The following is a 24,440-nucleotide window of genomic DNA, read 5'->3' on the forward strand; positions in this document are numbered from 1 at the left end:
TGAGCAGTCCCGGAGCAGAGAGAGATGGGGGGCCTGCCAGCCGCCACATGCCAGCAGTCCCAGCTCTGTACATGAGCTTCAGAGGAAACATCTTTTCTGACCACTCACTGGCTAAGCTCCTGGTATGCCACTAGCAGTGTTCTTGGTAACTTGGCTAATAAGAATCCAAGAAGGCAACCTAGGGTTTTTCTACCTCACTCCTGGAGGAAAAAAATGAAAGTCCACTGTTGGAGGAGCTAAGAAATTTCATATTCTGCCCTAGCCAGTTTGGCTCAGTGGATAGAGCCTCAGCCTGTGGACCACAGGGTCTGGGTTCGATTCTGATCAAGGGCATGTACCTAGGATGCAGGCTCCTCCCTGGCCGGGGCCCAGATCAGGGCTCATGCAAATGGTAAACAATTGAAGTATCCCTCTCACATTAATGTTTCTCTCTGTCTTCCCCTCTCTCTTCCATGCTCTCTAAAAATCAATGAAAAAATATCCTCGGGTGAGGAAAAGGAAGAAAGAAAGAAAGAAAGAAAGAAAGAAAGAAAGAAAGAAAGAAAGAAAGAAAGAAAGAAAGAAAGGAAGAAAGGTCATATCCTATGAAAGAGACATCTTGAAAATGCCTAAAGAAAGTTGTCATTTTTTCGTGGTGAAGAGACTGCAGTCCATGTTGATGAAAACACCTTGGTGGCTGGGGTGGCCAGCAGTGGCAGCAGCAGCAGGGTGACGAGGGTGGCGCCTTCCCCTGATCATTCTGGTTGCCTCGCACAGACGGAGGCCAGACTGCAGCTTAAGCTGTCAGTTGGACATTCCCTGAGGGCTCCCAGACCATGAGAGGGGGCAGGCTGGACTGAGGGAACCCCCACCCAGTGCACAATTTCGTGCACCGAGCCTCTAGTAAATAAATAAATTTTTATACATATATGATACCATACAGTATTTGTCTTCCTCTGTCAGGCTTATTTCACTTAGCATAATGCTCCCAGGTTCATCCATGTTGTTGAAATTGGCAAGATTTTCTTTTCCTTTTTTTTTTTTTTTTTTGGCATGGCTGAATGATATCATCACATATCACATTTTCTATAGTAATTCATTTGTCAGCAGACACTTAGAATGTGTCCAATGACATGTTTTTCATTTCCTTCTGAGCTCAAGCATTAAATGGTGATGACCTATGAGCTTCCCTTCCACCCTTATCTCCCTCTCATTCTACAGCATCATAGGAAAAGTGGACAAATCAAGGTTTATCAACAGTTAACTCCTTGAATGGTCAAGTATGGAGAGTCCATGACCTCCAAGTGATGAATGTTAAGTCTGCTGTTATCTGGATGAAGGAAGAAAGATAATCACATAAATTGTCTACGAGGCAGACAAAGTGAATTGACAGAGGTATTGCTGAAGTATTTAGAAAAAGAGGTGATAATCCATACTATCTTGCTTACTTTACTATTCAAATTGTCCCTGAAATGGTCAGAAGCAATAAGTCTAAGCTGGCTCTAGTGTCCTTTTGATATGTCTCCAATGTTCTTTGAGTATTTCTTTACTTTGTGGTATAACAAGATGTAACAGGCCCATATGTACTTTCCTTATCTCACCTCTGCAACCTGCCATTTCTCCTGATTCCTAGAAATAGAGAAAGGTTTTTTGTAGTCAAGATCTTGGCTTTAAGAGTGCTCATTTGTCTGATTTCTCTTTGCGTTTATGTCTCTCAGCAGACAGAGCTAGGAAATATCATTAATATATGTAAAAGTCTAATATGCAAAGTGTCTCCTCAGGAGTTCAACTGGGAGACCAGGAGTTGGACTGAGAGTTCAATTGCTTGCTATGACATGCGCTGACCACCAGGAGCCGGCGTGGAACAAAGGAAGGCCCTGGCCCACAGCCAGCAGCCGGGGAAGGGAGGCCCGGACTGGCAGCCCGAAGGCCCTGATTGCTGGCCAGGCCTAGGGACCCTACCTGTGCACGAATTTCAAGCACCAGGCCTCTAGAATGATATAATTTTATAAGATACTAGAGGGCCGGTGCACAAAAATTTGTGCACTGGCAGGGGAGGGGGGATGGGGGAGTGTCCCTCAGCCTGACTTGTGCCCTCTCACAGTCTGGGACCCCTCGGGAGACAACCACCTGCTGGCTTAGGCCCACTCCCCGGGTGACAGATGTCAGACCCGATCCCTCGGTGTCTGCCCCGCCTCCCTGGGTCGCGCACATGACAGGGCTGATCCGGGATTGGGGCACCACCCCGGGTTGGGTCGCACACCGAACGCCCGGGCGGGCCGGCAGATCGCTGCTGCCCCGCCTGGCCACCCCGGGTCGGGTCGCACATGGACGCCTGCTGCCCTGGGTCGCAGATAGCAGGCCCGGATGGTGGCAGGGCAGGCGGGATGGCGCTGTCCTGCCCTGCCTGCAGTATGCAAATTAGCCGCCATATTTGTTGGTGGTTAATTTGCATATCACGCTGAGTAGCCAATGGGAGGCGTAGCGAAGGTATGGTCAATTACCATGTTTGTCTATTATTAGATAGGATAAAGTGATATGCTCCTAACTACCTCAATTATTCAAGTTCTTAAAATATATAAAAAGACAAAATGAATTGAATATGTGGGCAGAGGAAGAAGAATAAGTTATTGTATCACAATTATACAGTGCTTTTCAAATCCCATTTTCTATTTTGTCCTTAGTTAGTAGTTTGGACAGACCATTATTGGAATAGAACACAACCTCCAAAATCTTAGGAAACAACACCAAGCAGTGGAAAGGTCCATGGAAGCAAAAAGGTTAGTAATATTTTTAATTGTTGCATGTACCATATCATTGCTTGGTATGGAAATGAGAAAGCTAAAACAATTCCTTTGGTCACGGATGCAATACTATCTTTTTCACTTAGAGTTACTGCCAACTGGCCTACTGAGGGACAACAGGAAAAGCATCTCAAAAGGCTGCTAAACCATTTATTTCAATAAAAATTTGGGTTATAAAATCAGAGGTTGTTGCCAAAACCGGTTTGGCTCAGTGGATAGAGCGTCGGCCTGCGGACTGAAGGGTCCCAGGTTCGATTCCGGTCAAGGGCATGTACTTGGGTTGCGGGCACATCCCCAGTGGGGGGTGTGCAGGGGGCAGCTGATCAATGTTTCTCTCTCATCGATGTTTCTGACTATCTCTCTCCCTTCCTTCCTCTCTGTAAAGAATCAATAAAATATGTTTAAAAAAAATAAAAATAAAAAAATAAAATCAGAGGTTGTTGGCTGAGCTATTCATTTTAATAAATAGTCTACTCCCTTAGATTTCTACTCTTTAAGCAATGCCAGTCTCACAAAAGTGATTATTGTCTTAATTTATGAACATTATGAGAAACAAAAAAAGGCTGAACCTTTTATAAGCTTAAATTCTCTTCAGCTTAAACCTTATATTTTCCCAGTGAAGACTTGTTCATTGAAAGGATTAAAAACCTCCCCTAGAATCAAATTCTATTGCTAGTGGAAACCTGAGAATTATTATCAAAGAGTAGTGTATGTAGGTAACAGATGACTGACAAATGGGAGAAAGTTTCCAGGGAGATTTCAGGGCAGGTGTGAGACATAGTTCAATTTTCGTAGAATGTAAAAGAGATAAGCTGCATCTTCTGTAATGTGTCCTGAAAAAATGCAATATAAAACAGGAGTGGAGCCCTAACCGGTTTGGCTCAGGGGATAGAGCGTCGGCCTGTGGACTGAAAGGTCCCAGGTTAGATTCCAGTCAAGGGCCTATAGCTTGGTTTTGGGCACATCCCCAGTAAGAGGTGTGCAGGAGGCAGCTGATCGATGTTTCTAACTCTCTATCCTTCTCCCTTCCTCTCTGTAAAAAAAAATCAATAAAATATATTTTAAAAAAATAAATAAAATATATTTAAAAAAACAAACAAACAAATAGGAGTAGAAGGCCATCACTTAGGAAGGACAACCCTGGATGTTTTAGAAAATGAATTTAAATACACTGATTTTATAAAGTTCTTTGAACCTCCCATAGTCATAGCCAGTTTTACATAGGATGTTTGGAGTAAAAACCTGGAAAGGAACACCAGCCTTCTGAGATAGGTCTAAAAGATTCATGAGCCATCCTTCATGCCCAAGGAAGATGTTGCTACAGCTTTCAAATACATCTTGTTGTTGTTGTTGTATAGTTTCCAATTTAAGTTAATATGATGACAGGTTACATGCAGCTCTCTTTATTATCACCACCAGTTTTGACTCCTGCTTTGTCTGGACTAATCAGATGCCTATTTCCTAATATCAATAAAGTATTACCTAATTTATTTACTCAAACTGAGCTATCTGTTGACTTCCTAGAGTACTACTCATTGGCCAAAATACACTTCTAGGGAGTATTTATTTCTCAGCAGCACATCATTCTGTCATCCATGCAGTTATATCAGAAGTGGATTTTGCTTCACCAATTGACGTGTAACAGTGAGTAGTGAAAACGTAGACATAGAGCCTCTATCAAGTCTTACCCTCTCTTCAGCATACAATGTATTTATTTCTTTCTCCTCAATGTTCTGTTTTTCTTCTTTTTCTTTTGGACTCAGGGCAAGAATAAGGAAAACACATGACATTTTTTTCTTTATACAAGTACTTTCTTTTATATTCATTAAGGAGATACAAATATATGACTGGCCAGTCCTGAGAGCATATATAAAAATGCATCCCACACTCTACTCTTTCCTCCTTGTTTCTGTGACAAAATCGTTTCTTCTCTCTTGACTGTGCAAGACATACTAAATATAATAAGTAGTTAAAAGGGGTGATTTTAGAATGTTTTTGTGGGCTGCCTGACACTCTCCTCTGAATCCAGAATTCCTGGAATTGGTGCTTTTTGGTGTGTGTGTCCATGTGATACAGTATAAATTCTTCCTCACCATACTCTAAAGGTTGAGTTATCCATGGAAGTTTTTCCTTGAAAATTTCATAATAGCAAAATCATTACACTCCATCTATCTCTTGAAAGCATTTTCTGATTTATCAGCCAGTCTCCTTAATTGTCACTTCTCAATAGTTAAGGTTGCCTGGACTTCACCTTGAGTCAGGAAAGCTCTAGCAACTTAGTAGGGCCTCAACTGGATCTATTAATTGGAGATCAAATAACATCCCACAAAGCTTTCTCTGGAGGTTGAGATAACCATTCAAGAAACAGTATTTTGGTCCCCCCCCTTTTTTTTAAGTGTGATCCATAGGATTAAAATGCACACTTTCCAGAAATTCTAATCCTATCAGTCTGTTATAGGGCCTAGAATATGAACATTTACCAAAACCCAGGCAATTCTAATGCAAGTGATGTTTCTACTCTTACTCAGCAAAATTTTAACCTCTAACTTTCCTCTATTTGTCAGATGATTTAGATTGTTTGTAAAAGAATTAATGTTTTTTGACATGCAATTTAGACAAAGCCATATATGCAACTTTAACAAATTCGTTTTCTAGGTGTGCACAGAAAATTTTTAAAAGTACACAACTAACATGTGTGTTGGTTCTAAACCTAGTGTTATTAGAATTTCTGGGATTTCCTCATCTATTTAACATTCAAGAATAGATTTTTCGCTCAGCTGGTGTGGCTCAGTTTTTGAGCGTCAACCTATGAATCAGGGATCATGGTTTGATTCCTGGTCAGGGAACATGCCTGGGTAGTGGGCTCAATTCCCAGAAGGGGGCATGCAGAAGGCAGAACATCATTGATGTTTCTATCTCTCTTTCTCCCTCTCCCTCTTAGATATATATATATATATATATATATATATATATATATATATATATATATATATTTCTGTCCAATATTTTGAACAGATATGTCTTTAGACTATGTGCTTCCTATTTATATTTGGACTTTCTTATTTAGATTTATTTAGGATTTCTGATAAAAATTCAATTGGAAAAGGTAATAAAAACCATACATTATCTTGCAACTATATGAGGGTGACATCTCCAAGGTAAAAGCAGTTGGTGTTACTTACATAGAGCACATTCAACAATTTATTTGAAATGGTAGACAGATCCCAAAGCCTCAGAAGCTTCTTTCAGGGACAACAGATTATTTCTCTTCCAGAAAAAAAAGTACATTTATAGGAGAACTTCCTATTTCTATAATAATAAAAATATGAAATACTAAGAAACTGTATTAGTAAAGTGATTGAAGGCATGGTCTCTGTGGCCAAATAGTCTGGCATCAAATCCTGCCAGGTCCGCCAGCTGGGCAACCTTGTACCTCCTTTACCTTATTTTCCTTGGTTCTATGTTTGGAATCATAATACATCCCCCATGGGTTTTAGGAAAAGCTGTTTAACCTTTTAGTATCTTAGTTTCCTCCTCTTTAAAATAGTGATAAAACCTCTAGAAATGTTTGGTCGCTATTAAGAGTAAATTTTTTAAAATAAATCTTTATTGTTCAGATTATTACAGTTGTTCCTCTTCCCCCTCCCCCCATAGCTCCCCTGCACCTGGTTCCCACCCTACCCGCTGCCCTTACCCCCCCCCCCCACTGTCCTCGTCCATAGGTGTACAATTTTTGTCCAGTCTCTTCCCTCACCCCCCACACCCACCTTCCCCCCTAGAATTGTCAGTCCACTCCCTTTCTATGCCCCTGATTCTATTCTATTCACCAGTTTATTCTGTGCATCAGATTTTTTATTCACTTGATTTTTAGATTCACTTATTGATAGATATGTATTTGTTGTCATTTTGTTGTTCATAATTTTTATCTTTATGTTTTTCTTCTTCTTTCTCTTCTTAAAGAATACCCTTCAGCATTTCATATAATATTGGGTTGGCAATGATGAACTCCTTTAGCTTTTTCTTATCTGTGAAGCTCTTTATCTGACCTTTAATTCTATTTTTTAAAATATATTTTATTGATTTTTTACAGAGAGGAAGAGAGAGGGATAGAGAGTTAGAAACACTGATCAACTGCCTCCTGCACACCCCCTCCTGGGGATGTGCCCACAACCAAGGCACATGCCCTTTACTGGAATCGAACCTGGGACCTTTCAGTCTGCAAGCTGACGCTCTGTCCACTGAGCCAAACTGGTTAGGCCTGACCTTCAATTCTAAATGATAGCTTTGCTGGGTAGAGTAATCTTGGTTGTAGGTTCTTGGTATTTATCACTTTGAATATTTCTTGCCACTCCCTTCTGGCCTGCATAGTTTCTGTTGAGAAATCAGCTGACAGTCGTATGGATACTCCCTTGTAGGTAACTAACTGTTTTTCTCTTGCTGCTTTTAATATTCTCTCTTTGTCTTTTGCCCTTGGCATTTTAATTATGATGTGTCTTGGTGTGGTCCTCTTTGGATTCCTTTTGTTTAGGGTTCGCTGTGCTTCCTGGACTTGTAAGTCTATTTCTTTCACCAGGTGGGGGAAGTTTTCTGTCATTATTTCTTCAAATAGGTTTTCAATATCTTGCTCTCTCTCTTCTTCTGGCACCCCTATAATTCAGATATTGGTATGCTTGAAGTTGTCCCTGCATCTCCTACCGGACTCAATGCACTTCATATTTTTGTATTCTTTTTTCCCTTTGCTTTTCCGGTTGGGTGTTTTTTGCTTCTTCGTATTTCAAATCTTTGACTTGATTTTTGGGATCCTCTGGTCTGCTGTTGGATCTCTGTATATTATTCTTTATTTCAGTCAGTGTATGCTTAATTTCTAATTGGTCCTTTTTCATATCCTTGAGGGTCTCACTCTATTTCTCAGAGGTTTCTAGAAGATTCTTGAGTAAACTTATAACTGTGGTTTTGAACTCTATATCCAGTAGTTTGCTTTCCTCCATTTCTTTCATTTGTGACCTGTTTCTTTGTCTCCTCATTTTGGCTGCTTCCCTGTGTTGATAGAGTGCCTTTGTGTACTAGGTGTCCTAACGAGCCCAGTGGCTCAGCCTCCCTAATTACCTGAGGTGGACACTCTTGGTGCACCCCTTTGTGGGCTGTGTGCACAGTCTTGTAGTCAAGCCTTGATTGCTTTTGGTGTCACTGGGAGTAATTGACCTCCAGGCCAATAGTCTGTGAGGGCCTGTTTTGTCTACAATGGGAGAACTTCTTTGCTGGAGACACCTTTATGGAGCAGGACTTGCTTCAGTGGGGCTTTGGCGCTCACTGAGTCTGCCCAGGTTTTTAGGCAGAGAAACACCAGGCCATTCATATGCAAAAGCCTTTGTGCACAGCTTGGGTGGGGTTGTAAATTGGGTGGGACGGCGTCTCAGAAAATCACCAGGACGGAACAAACCGCAATGGCTGCCATTTGGCACACTGCTCTGCCTCCGAGAGGTCCTGGGGTCTGTGTCCCGCTGCCCCGTGTAGGAACAATGACCGCTGCAAGCACCTCTGCAAGAAAGCTGCCCTCACATTCTTGCCTGATGCCAGACAATCTAGTCTCTCTCCGTATGAGGCTGGGTCCCAAATTCTCACCCGGAACTGGAGTTCAGAGCAGTGGGGAGCTTGTATCTCCCTCCCGATTGAAAAAGACAACAGTGTACCCAGTTGCCAGCCCCTTTCGCATGTGCCTCCATACTTCCGCTCATCCACATCTCTGCACCTCCTACCGGACTCAAAGCACTTTTCTCTTTCCTTCTAGTTGTAGAATTTCTACTCAGGCAGCCTTCCCATGGTTCTGGATGATATTCGTTTTATATTTTAGTTGTACTTTTAATGTGGTTGTGCATGGTATCAAATTCAGGTGTTTACCTATGCCACCATCTTGGTTGTCCCCAAGAGTAAATTTTTATATATGCACTAGAGGCCTGGTGGACAGATTCGTGCACTGCGGGGCGGGGAGGTAGGGCCCTCAAACTGGCCTGCGCCCTCTTCCAGTCTGGGACCTGTTGGGGATGTCCGCCTGCAAGGGGTATCAGGCCTAAGATGGCAGTCAGACATCCCTCTCACAGTCCTGAGCTCTCACAGTCCGGCATCCCTCACATTGTACCGCCCACCTGCAGTGGAGGCAGGAGAGGCTCCTGCCACAGCTGCTGCCTTTTCCAGCCATGAACCCACTTCTTGCTGAGCAGCACTCCCCCTGTGGGAGCACACTGACCCGCAAGGGGCAATTTTTGCATTGAGCATCTGCCCTCTGGTGGTCAGTGTGCATCATAGTGACTGGTCGTTCTGCCATTCAGTCGATTTCCATATTGGAATTTTATTATATAGGATGATGTTTAGTATGGCATGGGTGGAGACACATGGCATTTAAAAGGTGCTTGGCATATATTGAACACTCTGTAAGTGTTAGTAATTACTACAAAATACTAAGAAATTGAAAAGAATTTTATTTGTTTTTACTTGTAGGTGAATAAGTATGGACAACAAACACACATATTTGCTGAACTTTAAAGACTATAATTTTGAATTTCCTTTAGTTGATGCTGACTTTCTAGAAAATCTAGATGATTTTGAAATTAGAGATGATGATGTCTTCATAATTACATATCCAAAATCTGGTAAGTTTGAGGAGTGGACTACCTGCTATCAGTTTTCACTCTGGTTTGGTAATACATGTGTACAAATGAGCCCTTTTCCAGACATTAACAGTAGCCCAGCCTACATTTAGAGTACCATTTAGGATTTTTAATAAATTAAATAAATCTCAAAGTGTTACTATATAAGGTCATTTAAAACGAATATATTGTCATCTTTTAAGGCACCTATGAAGAAACCAAATATTGAGCCAAAGCAGATACTAGGTCAATGCTGACCTGTTGGCTTTCTCTGAGAATGGAGGAAAACTGATTTAAAAAACCCAGCAGGATTTTGGTTAGCAGCATCTCTCAGTCAGAACTAATTCCTAATATGCTTTCCAATTACTCTCATTGCTTTTATTTCCCTATAATAATGAAAGAATTTTGAACTAATGGAAATTGTCCTCAAATCTTACATTCTCCTTAAAAGCTTACCTTTTATATGTGCTTTTTAGAACACAGGGTGACTGGTGTTCTTGAATCAATGTTGTACGAAGTGGTTAAAATAGCTCAGAGATACATTGGAGTCAAAGTCAACACCAAAAAGTCATTCCTGATTTTCATGAAAGTGCTCCAGTCCCTCCCTTTTACCATTGACTTTGAAATTCAGGACCCTGTTTACTTTCCCAAAATTACTAATACAATGCCTTTTCCCTGGATTTTTCTACTCTGCAAAATGTATCAGCACATTTGATATCACCTGTTTTATATTTTCCTCTGTTAGGTGTTGGTGGTGCCTCAGTTTGCTTAGGTTTAGGTTAAGCAGCCCATAAGAATTTTTCCTTTACCCTTAATCCAGCCTAAGTATTTGGCACACCACACACCAGTCCTTAGTCCAACCTGCTGGGTTCTTACTCATCTTCGAGGGGAGATTAGTGACTCTCCAGGATTCACCATAAATTTTATCAAACCTACTGTATCTAATTAAATCTACTCAATTGAGCAGCAATGATTGCAAGATTATTGACACCTCACATTCTTTTATTTTATTTTATTTTTTTTAGATTAAACCTTTATTGTTCAGATTATTATATCGGTTCCTCTTTTTTCCCACCATAACTCCCCTCCACCCAGTTCCCACCCTGCCCTCCGCCCTCACTCCCCACCCACTGTCCTCATCCATAGGTGCACGTTTATTGTCTAATCTCTTCCCGCATCCCCCACACCCCTTTCCCCGCCAAGAATAATCAGTCCATTCCCTTTCTATGTCCCTGATTCTATTATAATCACCAGTTCAAACTGTTCATCAGATTATTTATTCACTTGATTTTTAGATTCACTTGTTGATAGATATGTATTTGTTGTTCATAATTTGTATCTTTACCTTTTTCTTCTTCTTCCTCTTCTTAAAGGATACCTTTCAGCATTTCATATAATACTGGTTTGTACACCTCACATTCTTTTAGAACATTGATTATATATTCATGAACATAGGTGCAAAAATCCTAAACCAAATAAATATAAGCAAAACAAATCTAGCAATGTCAAAAAAAACAAACAAAAAAAATACTACTGTGACCAAGGTGGCTTTATTTCAAGATTGGTTTAAACATATATGAATGCAGTTCACCCACATTACTAGAGCATAGAAGAAAGCCTGAATTATCATCTCAACAGGTGCAGAACAAGCATTTGATAAAATTCAGCATACATTCCTAAGGGAGACTAATAGCTAACTAGGGAGAAAGTGAACTTTTTAACCTGATGAATAGAATCTACCAAAAACTATCACAAACATCAAATGCAATAGTGTAACTTTTAAAATCAAGTATGAGACAAGAATGCCCATTAGTACTTTCATTTAGCACTGTATTGGGAGACCTAAAAAGAAAAGTTTAAGGGGGTCTTGAGCTCTTAAACTGTCTCTATTTCCAAAAGGTAAAGCTTTAAGAAAGACTAAGGAAGGAGAAACAGAGACAGCCACAGAAAATCACATGAACAGAACTTACATGAATCACAGGGAACAAACGAGCTCAAGGATTGATTTAAATCACTACTATTACAACTCTTTTTGAGTAAAAAGGGAACTTAGAACACCTAATTTTATCTTTGCTAATTTTAATGTAAAATACATACAAAAAAAAAGTTGGGCACATTTTCTTGGCATATTTGAAGTGGTTAAAAAGAAAGAAAAAGCTCTAAATAGTTTTGAGATAGATGGCATAATTATTGACATTGTTAATAAAACATTAATTCAGGGTTGGAAATGAAATTATTTCTTTTTACAGGTACCATCTGGACTCAGCAGATACTAAGCTTGATTTATTTTGAGGGACATCGTAACAGAACTGAAGACATGGCAACGCTTGATAGAATTCCCTTTTTGGAATACAATATACGCAAAACAGACTTTCTCAACAGACCATCTCCTCGCCTCTTCTGTTCCCACCTCCCATATTATTTAGTACCGAAAGGTCTCAAGAACAAAAAAGCTAAAGTAAGTCATATAAATAGCTAATGGACCTTTGGCACAAACAAAAATACTTTCTTCAAATATTTTTTTCCAGCCCCACTCATCCATAGTCTTTCAAATGTGATTATTGTAATCTTTGATACTGTTTTACACATCAAATATAGATATGGAATTATAAGTATATACATAAATTGGGTCATCCCACACATTGCTTGTAGTGTGATTATATAGTACGCGGCAACATTTCTTTGATGACAGCACATAAAATTCTATTCTTTTTAATGGTCTAGTTGAATTTATTGTATGGCTCTACAATGTTTAGTGTATTGATGGATAGGTAAGTTGCAGGAAATGTATATATTACATCGCAATACACATTCTTTTTTCTTTTTTTTAATCCTCACCTGAGGATATTTTTCCATTAATTTTTAGGGAGAGTGGAAGAGAGAGGGAAGACAGAGAGAAATATCAATGTGAGAGAAACACATTGATTGGTTGCCTCCTGCATGAGCCCCAACCAGCTTGCAACCTAGGTACCTGCCCTTGACCAGATTCAAACCTGGGACCCTTCGGTCCGCAGTCTCATGCTCTATCCACTGAGCCAAACAAGCTAAGGCCAAACTTTTTAGTTTTTATATAAATTATAAAATATCTCAAACTAATCTGAGTTTGCATCTTCCTAATCAATAATTAGATTAAGCACTTTTGATATGTTTATTGGCCATAATTATTTCTTATTCTATGAAATTATTATAATTTTTGTCCAATTTTTAAATTTCATGTCACTTTCTTATTGATTTCTTTTATATACATTCTGAATACAAATAAATTATTGGTTATATGTGTTGCTTTTCTCATCCTTTGTTGCTTTTTGTTACTTCATGCTATATATTTTGATTAATAGCATACTTTAAAACTTAATATAATTTACTTGATTACTTTTTATTTTAACAGAAATAAATTTTTTTAAAGAAATATTTTTCTTCTCTGAGACCAGAAATGTATTCTTTATTTTTAAGATGTCAAATGTTGCTTTCATATTTAAATCCTTAATCCATTTGTAAATGATTTTTTTTTCTGGGGGTCTGTGGTGAGGTATGAATTAGAATTCCAGTTTTATACTATAAGGATAATTATTTGTTTCAACATCACCTGTTAAGTAGTTTTTCCTTTTTGAAATGCTCTCAAATGCTATCTGGGCTTTTTATCAAATGTCTCTTAACACTAACAGAGGATACACTGAAACAGTGTCTATATTTTCTTTTTTAAAATATATTTTTCTTGACTTTTTAGAGAGAGAAAGGGAGAGGGATAGAGAGTTAGGGACATCGATGAGAGAGAAACATCGATCAGCTGCCTCCTGCACACTCCCTACTGGGGATGTGCCCACAACCAAGGTACATGCCCTTGACCAGAATCAAATCTGGGACTCTTCAGTCTGCAGGCCGACACTATCTCCCATGGGCAGAACCAGTTAGGGCCAAAAGAGTTTCTATGCAGGGTAATTTGTAATATTAACCAATCTTACAAATAAATAATTGTACTTTTAGAAATGATTCCTATATGCTTGTGCATGTGAAATGTTATGTGAATAAAGTTGATTACTTCTTTGTAATAGATTACAGTCTTTGTAATAGCAAAAAAAAAAAGGGGGGGTATAACCTAAATTTCCATGAGTAGAAAGCTGGATGAAACAAATTATTATGCATTCATATAGTGACATATGTTGGTGTGAATAAACAACAAAAAAAACAACAACAACCTCTAAGGACAACCAAGAATTGTTAAAATTGTTTTACTATACCCCCTGCAGATTATTTACGTATACAGAAACCCCAAGGATGTTATGACTTCATTCTTTCACTTTTCAAATATGGTGGTCGCGCTTGAAGCTGCAAATGATATGGAACATTTCATGAAAAGGTTTCTAGATGGAAATGGTAACTATGAATTTATGCATTCAACTAGTTTATGAAGCCATGTTGCCATTTAGCCAAATTCTCAAACTTGGGGAACATATTTTAAGGAAATAAAGAAGAGTAACGATAGAAGCTGGATGCACAGAAGTGGTTACTGCTCTGTTAATTTAATTTGCCACCCAATGGCTTTTTTATTCTCACCAGGACCACTTTGGGGATTGCTATGGTTGCAAAGGCATATTGTTTAAGAAACAGTTTGCCCAGATCATAAAAGATCCACAATGGTGTACCCATCCAAAGAGGATGTAGTGTTTGTGTTCTGTCATGGACTTACGGTAGGCTTTACATGGCAGCGGTGCAATATTCATCTCAACACTGAGGAGGATAGATTGATGGGAGAGGCTTGTGGAATGTGGAACTGGGGCTCTCGCTTATTTAGAAGATTAGATTCAGGTCCTGTCTTATAGATATCTGAAGTTGCTACCCAGACATCTTAAAATAGATAATAAAAGGAGAAATAAAGACAGATTTTCAAGTGGAAGAAGTAAGAAAGTAAGGAGCTTCCCTTCAGTCTTCACAATGAGTTGTTTGGGTTTCTTATTTTCTCCTCTGCTGCATTTCCTACCTGCATAGGAGAGGCGGGTTTCCATTACAATCATGTAATTATTTCCCAAAGCACCATTTTTACCAGGTAACATAGATGTCTAGTGGTGGGGGCTTTACTTTCCTTCCAGGGGATTCCAGAACAGAAAAGAAAGACTCAGGTTTGCTGTTTGGTGAGTGCAGCATCTTTACCTTGTCACTTACTAATTTCCCCCCCGCAGTGGTAGGGAGCCGTTGGTTTGATCACGTCAGAGGCTGGTATGAGCACAGACATGACTTCAGTATTCTGTTTATGATGTATGAGGAAATGAAAAAGGTAAGAGGCAAAGGTTATTTTTAAAAATTATTTCTTTGAAACCCTTTTTGATTTTGGTTTAAATGAACCACATTTTCCCAGTTTTCTTGGAACCTAACTACTTCTCATGCTTTTTCAGGGGTTTCTCATTTCCTGCCCATCCCTCAATTATTGGTTTCCTCAGGGCTCTCTTCCCACTGTACACAGTCATCTTTTGTGGTTCCTTTTCATGCACCCATCTGTGTCTCTAAGGGCAAACTCACATGACTAGTGATTGAAAAAAGAGAAAAGGCACTTTTGAAACAGTGGGGCCAACCCTGGCCAGTGTGACTAGTTGATTGTCATCCTATGCAATGAAGGGTTGCTGGTTCGATCCCCAGGCAGGACCTGGGTTGCAGGCTTGATCCCTGGTAGGAGGCACGGTGTTTCTCTCCCTCTCTATTCCTCTCTCTAAAAATCAATAAAAATATTACACAAACCAACAACAAGCAAAAACAACTGGGGCGTGAAGCCACTAAGATTTGGCCAATTAGTCAGAGGTAATTGTGTGCCCAGTGATGCAAGTTCTTTGTGTTTTGTTGTTGTTTTTATTAAAAAGAATCTTGAAATGTAGCTTTCATGTGAAATCACATAATATTTACAAGTTGGCATCCAATGAAACTGTCTTAATACATTGTGTAAACCAAACCAAACACATTTGAAGTTGACTATTTTGTGATCCCTGGTTGATATGTTGACTACCTGCTACAAATCTTACTTGCTCACTAATTCAAAATTTTAAAATGCCTATTATGTGACAGACAGTAAAACATCAGAAAAAGACAATTGAACCCTTTATTTATTGAACTTATAATCCAACAGGGAAGACAAGTATTCACTAAGTAGGTATATATACTTCAAACCTCTGAAAACTGTTATCAAGGAAAAGTGCAGATATGATAAGATAGTACATGAAATATACTGATCTGGTATAGGTAATAGGCAATTATTTCTGGAAAAGTAACATGACAACTTCAAGTGAGTAGATATGAGTTGGCAGAGAAGTAAAACAGAAGTCTAAGCCAAAAAGAGAGAACGTGCAAATTATCTGAAGCCTCAGGTGCATGATATCTTGGAAAGAAGAAGTTAATGAGCAAGGTGGAGGGAATGAAAGATTAAGATAGAGAGGTGTATACAGTAGGAGCCAGACCATGCAAGGTCTGTAGACTTTGTTAGTGATAGTAGTTTCTTCATCTTAAAAGCAATAATGAGCCCTTTAACAGTTATTTCAATAATAATATGTGATAGAATTAATATCTTAAGTATGTAATTCCCTCTCATGGGTTTATAGGCAAACTAGTTAGAGACCAGTTTGGTAAACCACTGTTCATTGTTAGTGTAAATAAATGCAAATGATTTGGAGATGTTGGTTTGGTATACTACAACTTTGCTGAGTTTTTTAATTGTTCTAACAGGGTTTTTGTTGTTTGTTTGTTTTTGTAGAACTTTAGTGTTTTCTATGTATATAATCATGTTGTGTGTGAACACATAATCTTACGTCTTTCTTTAAATTTGGATGCCTTTTTCTTGTCTATTTACTCTGGTTAGGACTTCCAGTTTAGGCTGAATATAAATGGTGAGAATTGGCATCCTTGCCTTGTTCCTGATCTTTTGTTGTTGTTGTAGTTGTTAATCCTCACCAGAAGATATTTTCCCATTGATTTTTAGGGAGAGTAAAGACAGAGAAAGGGAAAGACAGAGAGAAATATTAATGTGAGAGAAACACATTGATTATTTGCCTACTGCACGTGCCCTGACCAGGGCCCAGTTGAGGAGGAGCCTGTAATTGTGTTACATGCCCTTGACTGAAATCAAACCCTGGACCCTTCAGTCTGAAGACTGAGGCTCTATTCACTGAGCCAGACCAACTAGGGCTGTTCCTCTTTGCATTCAAAGAGTAAATCCCACTTGTTCATAGTGTATTGTCCTTTTAATGCATTACTGAATTTGTTTTACTAGTAATTTGTTGAGGATTTTTGTATCTTATCTTTCATAAGTGATATTGGTTTTTAGTTTTCTTTTCCTGTAGTGTTCTCATTTGGCTTTGGTATCAGGGTAATGCTGGCCTTATAGAATGAGTCTGGAAGTATTTCCTCCTCTTTCATTTTTTTGAAGAGTTTGAGGATTGATGTTAATTCTTCTTTAATTTGTGTGTGGTAGAAATAACCAATGAAGCCACCAAACTTGGACTTTCCTTTTTTGTAGCCATTGCATTTAATTACTTGCTTAACTCTTTCCCTCATGAAATTGTAAACTCTTAACAAGCACAGATAGCATATTATTGTTCTCTTAAACTTCTCCAGCACCTATCACAGTTTCTGAAACCTAACATTCCTAAAAGTGCTAGTTGAATGAATGAATGAGTTAATGAAGGTAAGCTGTCCTTGTTAAATCAAACAGTAGAAAGCTCTAACAAAGCTGACAACTAGAGCATTCATTTTCATAGAAGGAATAGGAAAGTAATATATCTTTGTCAAACTTTAGACTTACAATAAGTCCAATCACCTTCAGTTTTCCAAAATGTGATAAAGGTGTTGGGATGTAACTTGTGCATTCTTTGTAAGCTGAATAGTTTCTCATACCCACAATTCTTTCAGGATCTCAGAAGTTCTGTGCTTAAAATCAGCCGTTTTCTTGAGAAAGAACTGAGTGAAGAGGATGTGGAAGCTATTGTGAAACAGTCTACATTTCAGAACATGAAGTCTGATCCCAAAGCCAATTATGATGAGATTCTAAAATATGAAATTGGGAAAAGAACAGATGAGGGACATTTTCTTCGCAAAGGTGATGCTCATGGGTTTTTAGAAGCAAAAGTGTTGAGAGTTCCATGATTGCTTGGCCCCTACACTAATTAAGGGATGTTTTTACCGTGTCTTTCAAAGTACTGTCATTTGGAACCCGGAGAGAATCAAAGATCTTAACTGCCAATGGCCCTGAAAAGTATCCCAGGAAACTAATCAATATTTTATCACGTAGTCTAACACTTGAACCTAATTAATCAATATTACATTCCTTCCTTTTAGTCTACGTGTCCCTACTCTATAAAATTGGTTAGTAAGTCTTACCCAAAGGTGATGTATATGTGTGATCAGGACAGTTGCAATTATTGTTTTTCTTTATTGCTCCTAGAACATTCTAGAAGTAAACCCAACATGTATTTTGTTGTGGGGGAGGGAGTTTGAGTTACTTATTTCCTCATGTATCATATTTCTTCAGTGTAAAAAGTAGATTAATACTTCATGAAACCAACATGCTATGAATTCAAGTATTCAATAACAACATGCAATTAATTTTTTATTGTGCTTCTATGACATGCCAGGAATTAAGAATTAATATATTTTTCCCCTGATACTTCTTAATTTCAATTAAAAATTTTTTGATCTTTTAGTGTATATTTTTCTAGAACATAATTTGTACTTCTTTTATTCATATTTTATTTACTAATTTATCCATAACTTAGCATTTTGATGATGGATATTTATTCTTAGGTAATGAAGATCTTCTTGAAATTGCTCTTGATATTGCTATTTTTTTTAAAAGTGTTCTTTTTTCCCCCATTTATTATCAGCTTTTAAGTCTCATTGCTTAACTAGACCAAATACAGAGTAATTCTCATGCCCATAAATATCTTGCCAATTGTTCCAAATGCCAATGGTAATCCTATATAATAAAAGAGTTATATGCAAATTGACCCTAATGGCAGAAGGACAGGTGGCTATGACATGCACTAACCACCAGGGGGCAAATGCTCAATGCAGGAAATGCCTCTTGGTGGTCAGTGTGCTCCCACAGGGGGATGTCTGCTCAGCCACAAGCCAAGCCTCTCCCACCTCCTCGGCAGCATTAAGAATGCCTGACTGATGGTTTAGGCCTGCTGCCATCTGTTGGACATCCCCCAAGGGCTCCCAGGCTGCCAGAGGGATGTCTGACTGCCAGCTTAGGCCCGACCCCCCACGGAGCAGGCCTAAGCTGGCAGGTGAACATCCCCTGAGGAGTCCTGGACTGCAAGAGGACACAGGCCATTCTAAGAAACCCCCCAACCCTGCCAAGTGCACAAATTTTTATGCACTGGTCCTCTAGTGTTTAAATAAGAAAATTTGATAGTTGAAGATGCCAAATAATCTTCGTTTAAAAATTGGCTTACTGACAGTTTCTAAGTTCCATCAAGTAAAACTGAAGCAATGAGAGCTCTGAACACCCTCTCTGACCTTGATTTCATTACTTGAAAATCTTTGGGTTGCAGTTTTAAAAAAATTTTAACATATGTTTTTATTGATTTCAGAGAGGGAGATGGAGGGAGAGATAGAAACATCAATGATGAGAGAGAATCATTGGTTGGTTGCCTCCTGCACACCCCACACTGGAAATTGAGCCCGGTACCCTGGCATGTGACCTGAATGGGAATAAAACTGTGACCTCCTGGTTCACAGGTCAACGCTCAACCACTGAGCCCTGCTGGCCATGCTCTTTTCACTTTTATTTATTTTATCTTTAGCTTTTTATTTGTTTATTTTTACTTTTTAAATTATAGTTGAGATTCAAGATTATTTTATATTAGTTTCAGGTACACCGCATAGTGGTTAGACATTTATATAATTTATGAAGTGATCTTTCCAATAATTATAGTACCCACCTGGCATCATTCATAGTTATTACAATACTATTGACCATATTCTCTTTCTGTATTTTACATGCCATGACTATTTTGTAATTACCAGTGTGTACTTCTTAATCCCTTCAGTTCTTTCAATTTTAAAAATGAAGAAATGCTGATATTGTGTAGTTGTGTTAAGAATTAATTTACATGATAGATATAGTTTGCCAACTATGGTGCCCAGCATTTATATTTTTTTATTTCTAAATATATATTTTCTCTTTATTTTATTCTTTCCCCATCCCCATTAATTCCCCTCATCCCATCTTCCACCTCTACCCACTTCTCTACCTCGCACAATCACCACACTGTTGTCCATGTCCATGAGTTCTTTCTCTTTTTATTCCTCATTTTCTCCACCCTACACTCCCAATACTTACCCCATACCAGAGTTGTCTGTCTGGTCTCTATCTATGAATCTATCTATTTTGCTTGTTCATTCAGTTTGTTCATTCAATTCCACATATGAGTGAAATGAGATGGTACTTGTATTTCTTTGGTGCCTGGTATTTAGTACAATATATGAAAAAATTATAACCTAGTCCTCTATTTTACTTTTGTTATACCATCTCAGTAAAGGTTATAATTTAATGGTAGTGGTTGGTGAAAGCATAACAGGTAAGGATAGTGAACTTTAGAAGTGTTTTTCAGTTTGTTTCTTAGTTCATTTCTGTATAAGGAAACATGAAGTATCAAACCCATGGAGAACTACCAGATATTTAGCGTGGCTTGAAGAGGAGATGAAAGTGGGTGGGAAGAAACTCTTGCCCTGATAGTGCCACTTCCTCACCCAGGTGCTGATCATGTGCTTATTTCTAGGTACCGTTGGAGACTGGAAACATCACTTGACAGTGGAGCAAAATGAAAGATTTGACAAAATATTCCAAAGGAATATGAAAGATTTGCCTTTGAAGTTCATCTGGGATTTAAACGAGGAGTAAAATCAGTGTAGAAGAATTCTAAAAAAATCTAACTAGAGAGGCTATTTTAATATACACATTAATTTGTGCTTCTTATGCAAATGTTAATTATGATACTTTATTAATAAAAAATGAGTAAACTGTTTAAATTAGTTGTCAGGAGATTGATAAACACTTTGAAATTTCAAAAATTAAAATGATTTAGGAGATAGTCTGCATTGATAGCCTGTATTAAAATTGAAAAACAGGCAGTGTGTAATAGGAATTATAAATGTTCTGAGTTTTCCTTAGTGTGTATTTTTTCTTTACCTACAATTAAATTGAGTATCAATGAAACATTAAACTTAATTATTATAATTAAACATTAATTCTTTGATTTAAAATAATTGTGAATGTTGAAATAAAGAACTCTTATGAAAGCATATGGATCTATTTAATACTTTACCAGATCACTAAAATTTCTTTTAATATATTGATTTTGAGCCCTAACTCGTCTGGCTCAGTGGATAGAGCATTGGCCTGCGGACTGAAAGGTCCCAGGTTCAATTCTGGTCAAGGGCATGGACCCTGGTTGCTGGCACATCCCCAGTAGGAGGTATGCAGGAGGCAGCTGATTGATGTTTCTCTCTCATCAATGTTTCTTACTCTCTATCCCTTTCTTTAAAAAATCAATAAAATATTTATTAAAAAATATATATATATTGATTTTGAGAAAGACATAGAGAGCGAGAAACATGGATTTGTTGTTCCACTTTTTTGTGCATTCATTTGTTGATTCTAGTATGTGCCATGATGGGGATCTAACCCACAAGCTTGGTGTATTGGGATGATGTTTGAGAGATATTAGGGAGAAGAGATTGCGCATTATAAAATACTGTGTTAATAATAGTAATATTATAATTTAAATTTAAATACTTGTAGGGAGAATTGTCTTGTTATATATTTACATTTTGTAGTAAATTTAACCAACAAACATGGGTTTACTAAAAGCAACGGGCTCACTGCTAGGCTCTCTGTAGTTAAGAAAATTTTGAAGAAATACAGTTACTTCCGCAGAGAAGTTTATATTCTAGTTTGGATAGCAAGGTAATACCAAATACAAAAGAATACATTTAAAAATTAGAACTTGCTGTTTGAATTTAAAATATACATTCCAGCTGAGGTTAAATTGAATTAAGTGGCATAATGACTATAGTAGGTGATAAATTTTAAGATGAATTGTACTCTACTAAGAAGTGTTAATGTAAGAAAACATTCAAACCTGTGAAGAATTTTTTGTGAGTTTATTTGAGCCAAACTGTGGACAATTGCCAGGAAGCAGAACCTCAACGAAGTGAGATAATGCTCCAGAGAATGGCGGGTTTTCTCTATTTTTATACATTGCAATCAAGGAGTGTTACATGAAGTTCATTGGTGATAGACTAGAGAGGTGAGAGAAAGCAAAGCAGGGAAACCTCTTGGCTTGGATAAAAAGTAAAATGATGGACACATACTTAGGTGGGTGCAGGAACAATGAACATGATAACAATGAAGGAATTGTGGTATCTGTCCTGGCGCCCAGACACATTAGGGGGTCTAGGAAGAAGGAAGTTACAAGTTACCTAGACATTTCAAGGATATGCTATTATAGATGCAAAGAGACAGATAGGCTCCGTTAAGGTAAAGGTTGACCTTGTCAGTGAAGATACTGGCCTAGGACGTAACTACCCACCACAACTGCTTTTAATTAAAGTTTAATTTCAGACCCTCCTTTGTGGTCACTGTAGGTCTCTGAGATTGAAGACCGCCATGCAGGCCTCCCCTGAGCTTGTCAGGTCAGCATGTGGCCCTTTTCATCCACAAAAGGAACAGATTAGTAGGAAGTAATCAGCACAGAAAAGGGAAAAATCATACATTTGTTGGGTGAAGAACCCTGTGTTAGGTCGGAGAGAGCCCAGGATCGGTTACATGCAGATGTTTGATGAAATAATGGACCCTCCCTGGAATTTCTCACAGGTCAGCAATGCCAGACACAGATACAGGCTCCTCCCTGAAATCCATGACGACCCCCACACAGATACTGACTCCTTCCTGAATACCCTGCCGACATCTGTGGTGGGAACTTCCTCAGCTGAATACCCTGATGACCCCCGCGGTGGGAGCTTCCTCAGCTCATGCCCCCACCCCTCATTAAACACCTGTATAAAAAGAAACCCCCCTTCCATGCTGGTGTGAATCCACTGGCCCTGCCTTTGGTGTTCGTGGGTCACCCAGGGATGCAGATTAAAACCTTTCCTTTTCTTTCTTTTCTGATTGACTCGACTCTGTTTATTTCTTACTCCGCCTCCTGAGCCACCTAACACCTTGAGGCAGAGGCTGTAGCTCAGGTCCAAACTCTAATAGGAGTTGAGAGAGAAGAATATAGAGGTTTCCAATTCAACCTTTCATTGAGTAGAAACCCTTCTGCAATAGCCTGACAGAGGACCACCCTGCTTCTGAACAAGCCCTAGTATTTCCAAGGACACATCACCCCCCAAAGGCATCCAGTTCAATGTCCAGATAGTACAACTTGCAGGAGAGCTGTTATCTATACAATGAGCCCCCAATACTAGTAGGGATGAAATGCCTTGAAGTTTCGTGGAGAGTGAGAGGGCGAGGGCTACACCCTCCATCTTGCCCTGGATCCTCCATTTTTGGGCAGCCATGTGCTCAGCAAGGAGCTTCTTCCCGGAAGCCCAAGCCTCTGCTAGCCACACCTAGGATTTCTTTAAACTAACCAAAGATAATTAAGGGAAGTGCGAGCCATAGACACAACCACATCCTGTGTAACAAGACCCAGACTTGCGCCTGGCCAATCAGCAGGACCCACAGTCCTCTCTCCTCCCCTTATTATAAAACCCCTCTCCCCACAGAGCTGTCTCTCTCTGCCTCCTGCCGCTGCGTCGGCGAGCGTGGGGGAGCCTGAGCTAGCTCGAATAAAGACTCTGTTGCTTTTGCATCGAACTCGGCTGGCTCCCTGATGGTCTTTTGGGGATCCTGAAATCTGGGCATAACAGAGAGCAACTGCTATAAGCAAGGAAGCTTGCAGACTTCATTCAGTAAGTATTCAGAGTCTTACACAGCACATGTTACAATGCCCATTTTACAGAAGGAAGTAGTAAAATAGGAATTTTTAGGGGTGAAATAGGCAGGTTTGGGGAATTTTTAAAATTAAGGGGACCCATGAAAAAAACACAGGACTACAGAGTTGCAAAAGGTTACATTTCCATCAGACAGGCCAGTTGGAAGGGGCAGCAGTTACATTTCCATAAGACAAGGGAACTGTGAGTAGCAAAATGTCTAAATTTAAAAATAAAGAAGGAGGAAGAAAGCCCAGAGGGAATAGGAGAACAGTGAGGGAGGAGAGCCTCACAGTCCCAGGTGAGGTTTGACCTTTGAGCTCAGGAGTTACTATAGTAACCAAATCAAAGGGGAATACTGACCTATCAGAGGGGATGTAGAGGCACAAAAAACCCCCCAAACTGCAGCCTTTATAAACCTGGAAAAAGGAACTAGGTGGGACTCTTTCCCCCTCCCCACGTGGGAGTCTCTACTTGTTCTTCAATTTCCACCTTTGCTATACCATCTTCCCTCTGTAGTTTCATTCTTCCACTCTGATGGACAAGAGCCCCAGGAAGCCATCCTGCCCAGGGGAACAAGGCCTGTTCCAGTCCCAAAATCCCCTACCAGAAGCAGAGCCAGGATTTCACTCAGGTTTGGTTCCATTTGAGGCTGATCAGATTAGCTATGTGTGCTTCCTGTTAGACTAATGGAAGAAGAGATCAGACAAGAATGAGATGTGATTATGAACTTTTAGAGGAAATAGAAATCCTGTGAAATTGATTGAAATCTAATAAATCTAATCTAATCTAATCTAATCTAATCTATTCCATCTAAATTTAACGATAAAGTCTGGGAGTTAACTAGAAGTGGCTAAGAATGTAACAAATAGAACCAATATACCATCAAACTAAAGGATTGTAGCTTTGCATGATAAAAGAGCGATTCCATCAAAAACCAGCTGTCGCCCACCAGGAGTTAATTGGGGGGTTGTGGGGAGGAGTAGGTGAATGAGATGCTGAGACAATCCTCCGCGTGGTCCTAGAGCCGTTGGCGGCCAGAGGGCGCGGG

At 39.1% G+C, this 24,440-nt stretch overlaps 1 protein-coding gene across 1 annotated transcript; it reads left to right on the forward strand.

The window, feature by feature from the left end:
- The first annotated feature begins 4,411 nt into the window (after positions 1 to 4,411).
- On the forward strand, positions 4,412 to 20,710 carry LOC111822957 (amine sulfotransferase-like). The gene is made up of 7 exons (XM_023754168.1): positions 4,412 to 4,427; positions 9,279 to 9,430; positions 11,677 to 11,885; positions 13,675 to 13,801; positions 14,605 to 14,699; positions 17,315 to 17,501; positions 20,191 to 20,710. Exons 2-7 carry the CDS (start codon positions 9,289 to 9,291, stop codon positions 20,310 to 20,312), a joined length of 882 nt encoding a protein of 293 aa, XP_023609936.1. The 5' UTR covers positions 4,412 to 4,427; positions 9,279 to 9,288; the 3' UTR covers positions 20,313 to 20,710.
- The last annotated feature ends 3,730 nt before the right edge of the window (positions 20,711 to 24,440 follow it).

This window comes from Myotis lucifugus, unplaced genomic scaffold (genome assembly GCF_000147115.1).
Source record: "Myotis lucifugus unplaced genomic scaffold, Myoluc2.0 scaffold_57, whole genome shotgun sequence".
Lineage (NCBI taxonomy): Eukaryota > Metazoa > Chordata > Mammalia > Chiroptera > Vespertilionidae > Myotis > Myotis lucifugus.

Coding starts and splice junctions, on each gene's coding strand:
- LOC111822957 (XM_023754168.1), top strand. CDS start 9,289: ATGGACAACAAACACACATATTTGCTGAACTTTAAAGACTATAATTTT. Junction 11,886..13,674: donor TCAAGAACAAAAAAGCTAAA/GTAAGTCATATA, acceptor TACCCCCTGCAG/ATTATTTACGTATACAGAAA. Junction 17,502..20,190: donor GGGACATTTTCTTCGCAAAG/GTGATGCTCATG, acceptor GCTTATTTCTAG/GTACCGTTGGAGACTGGAAA.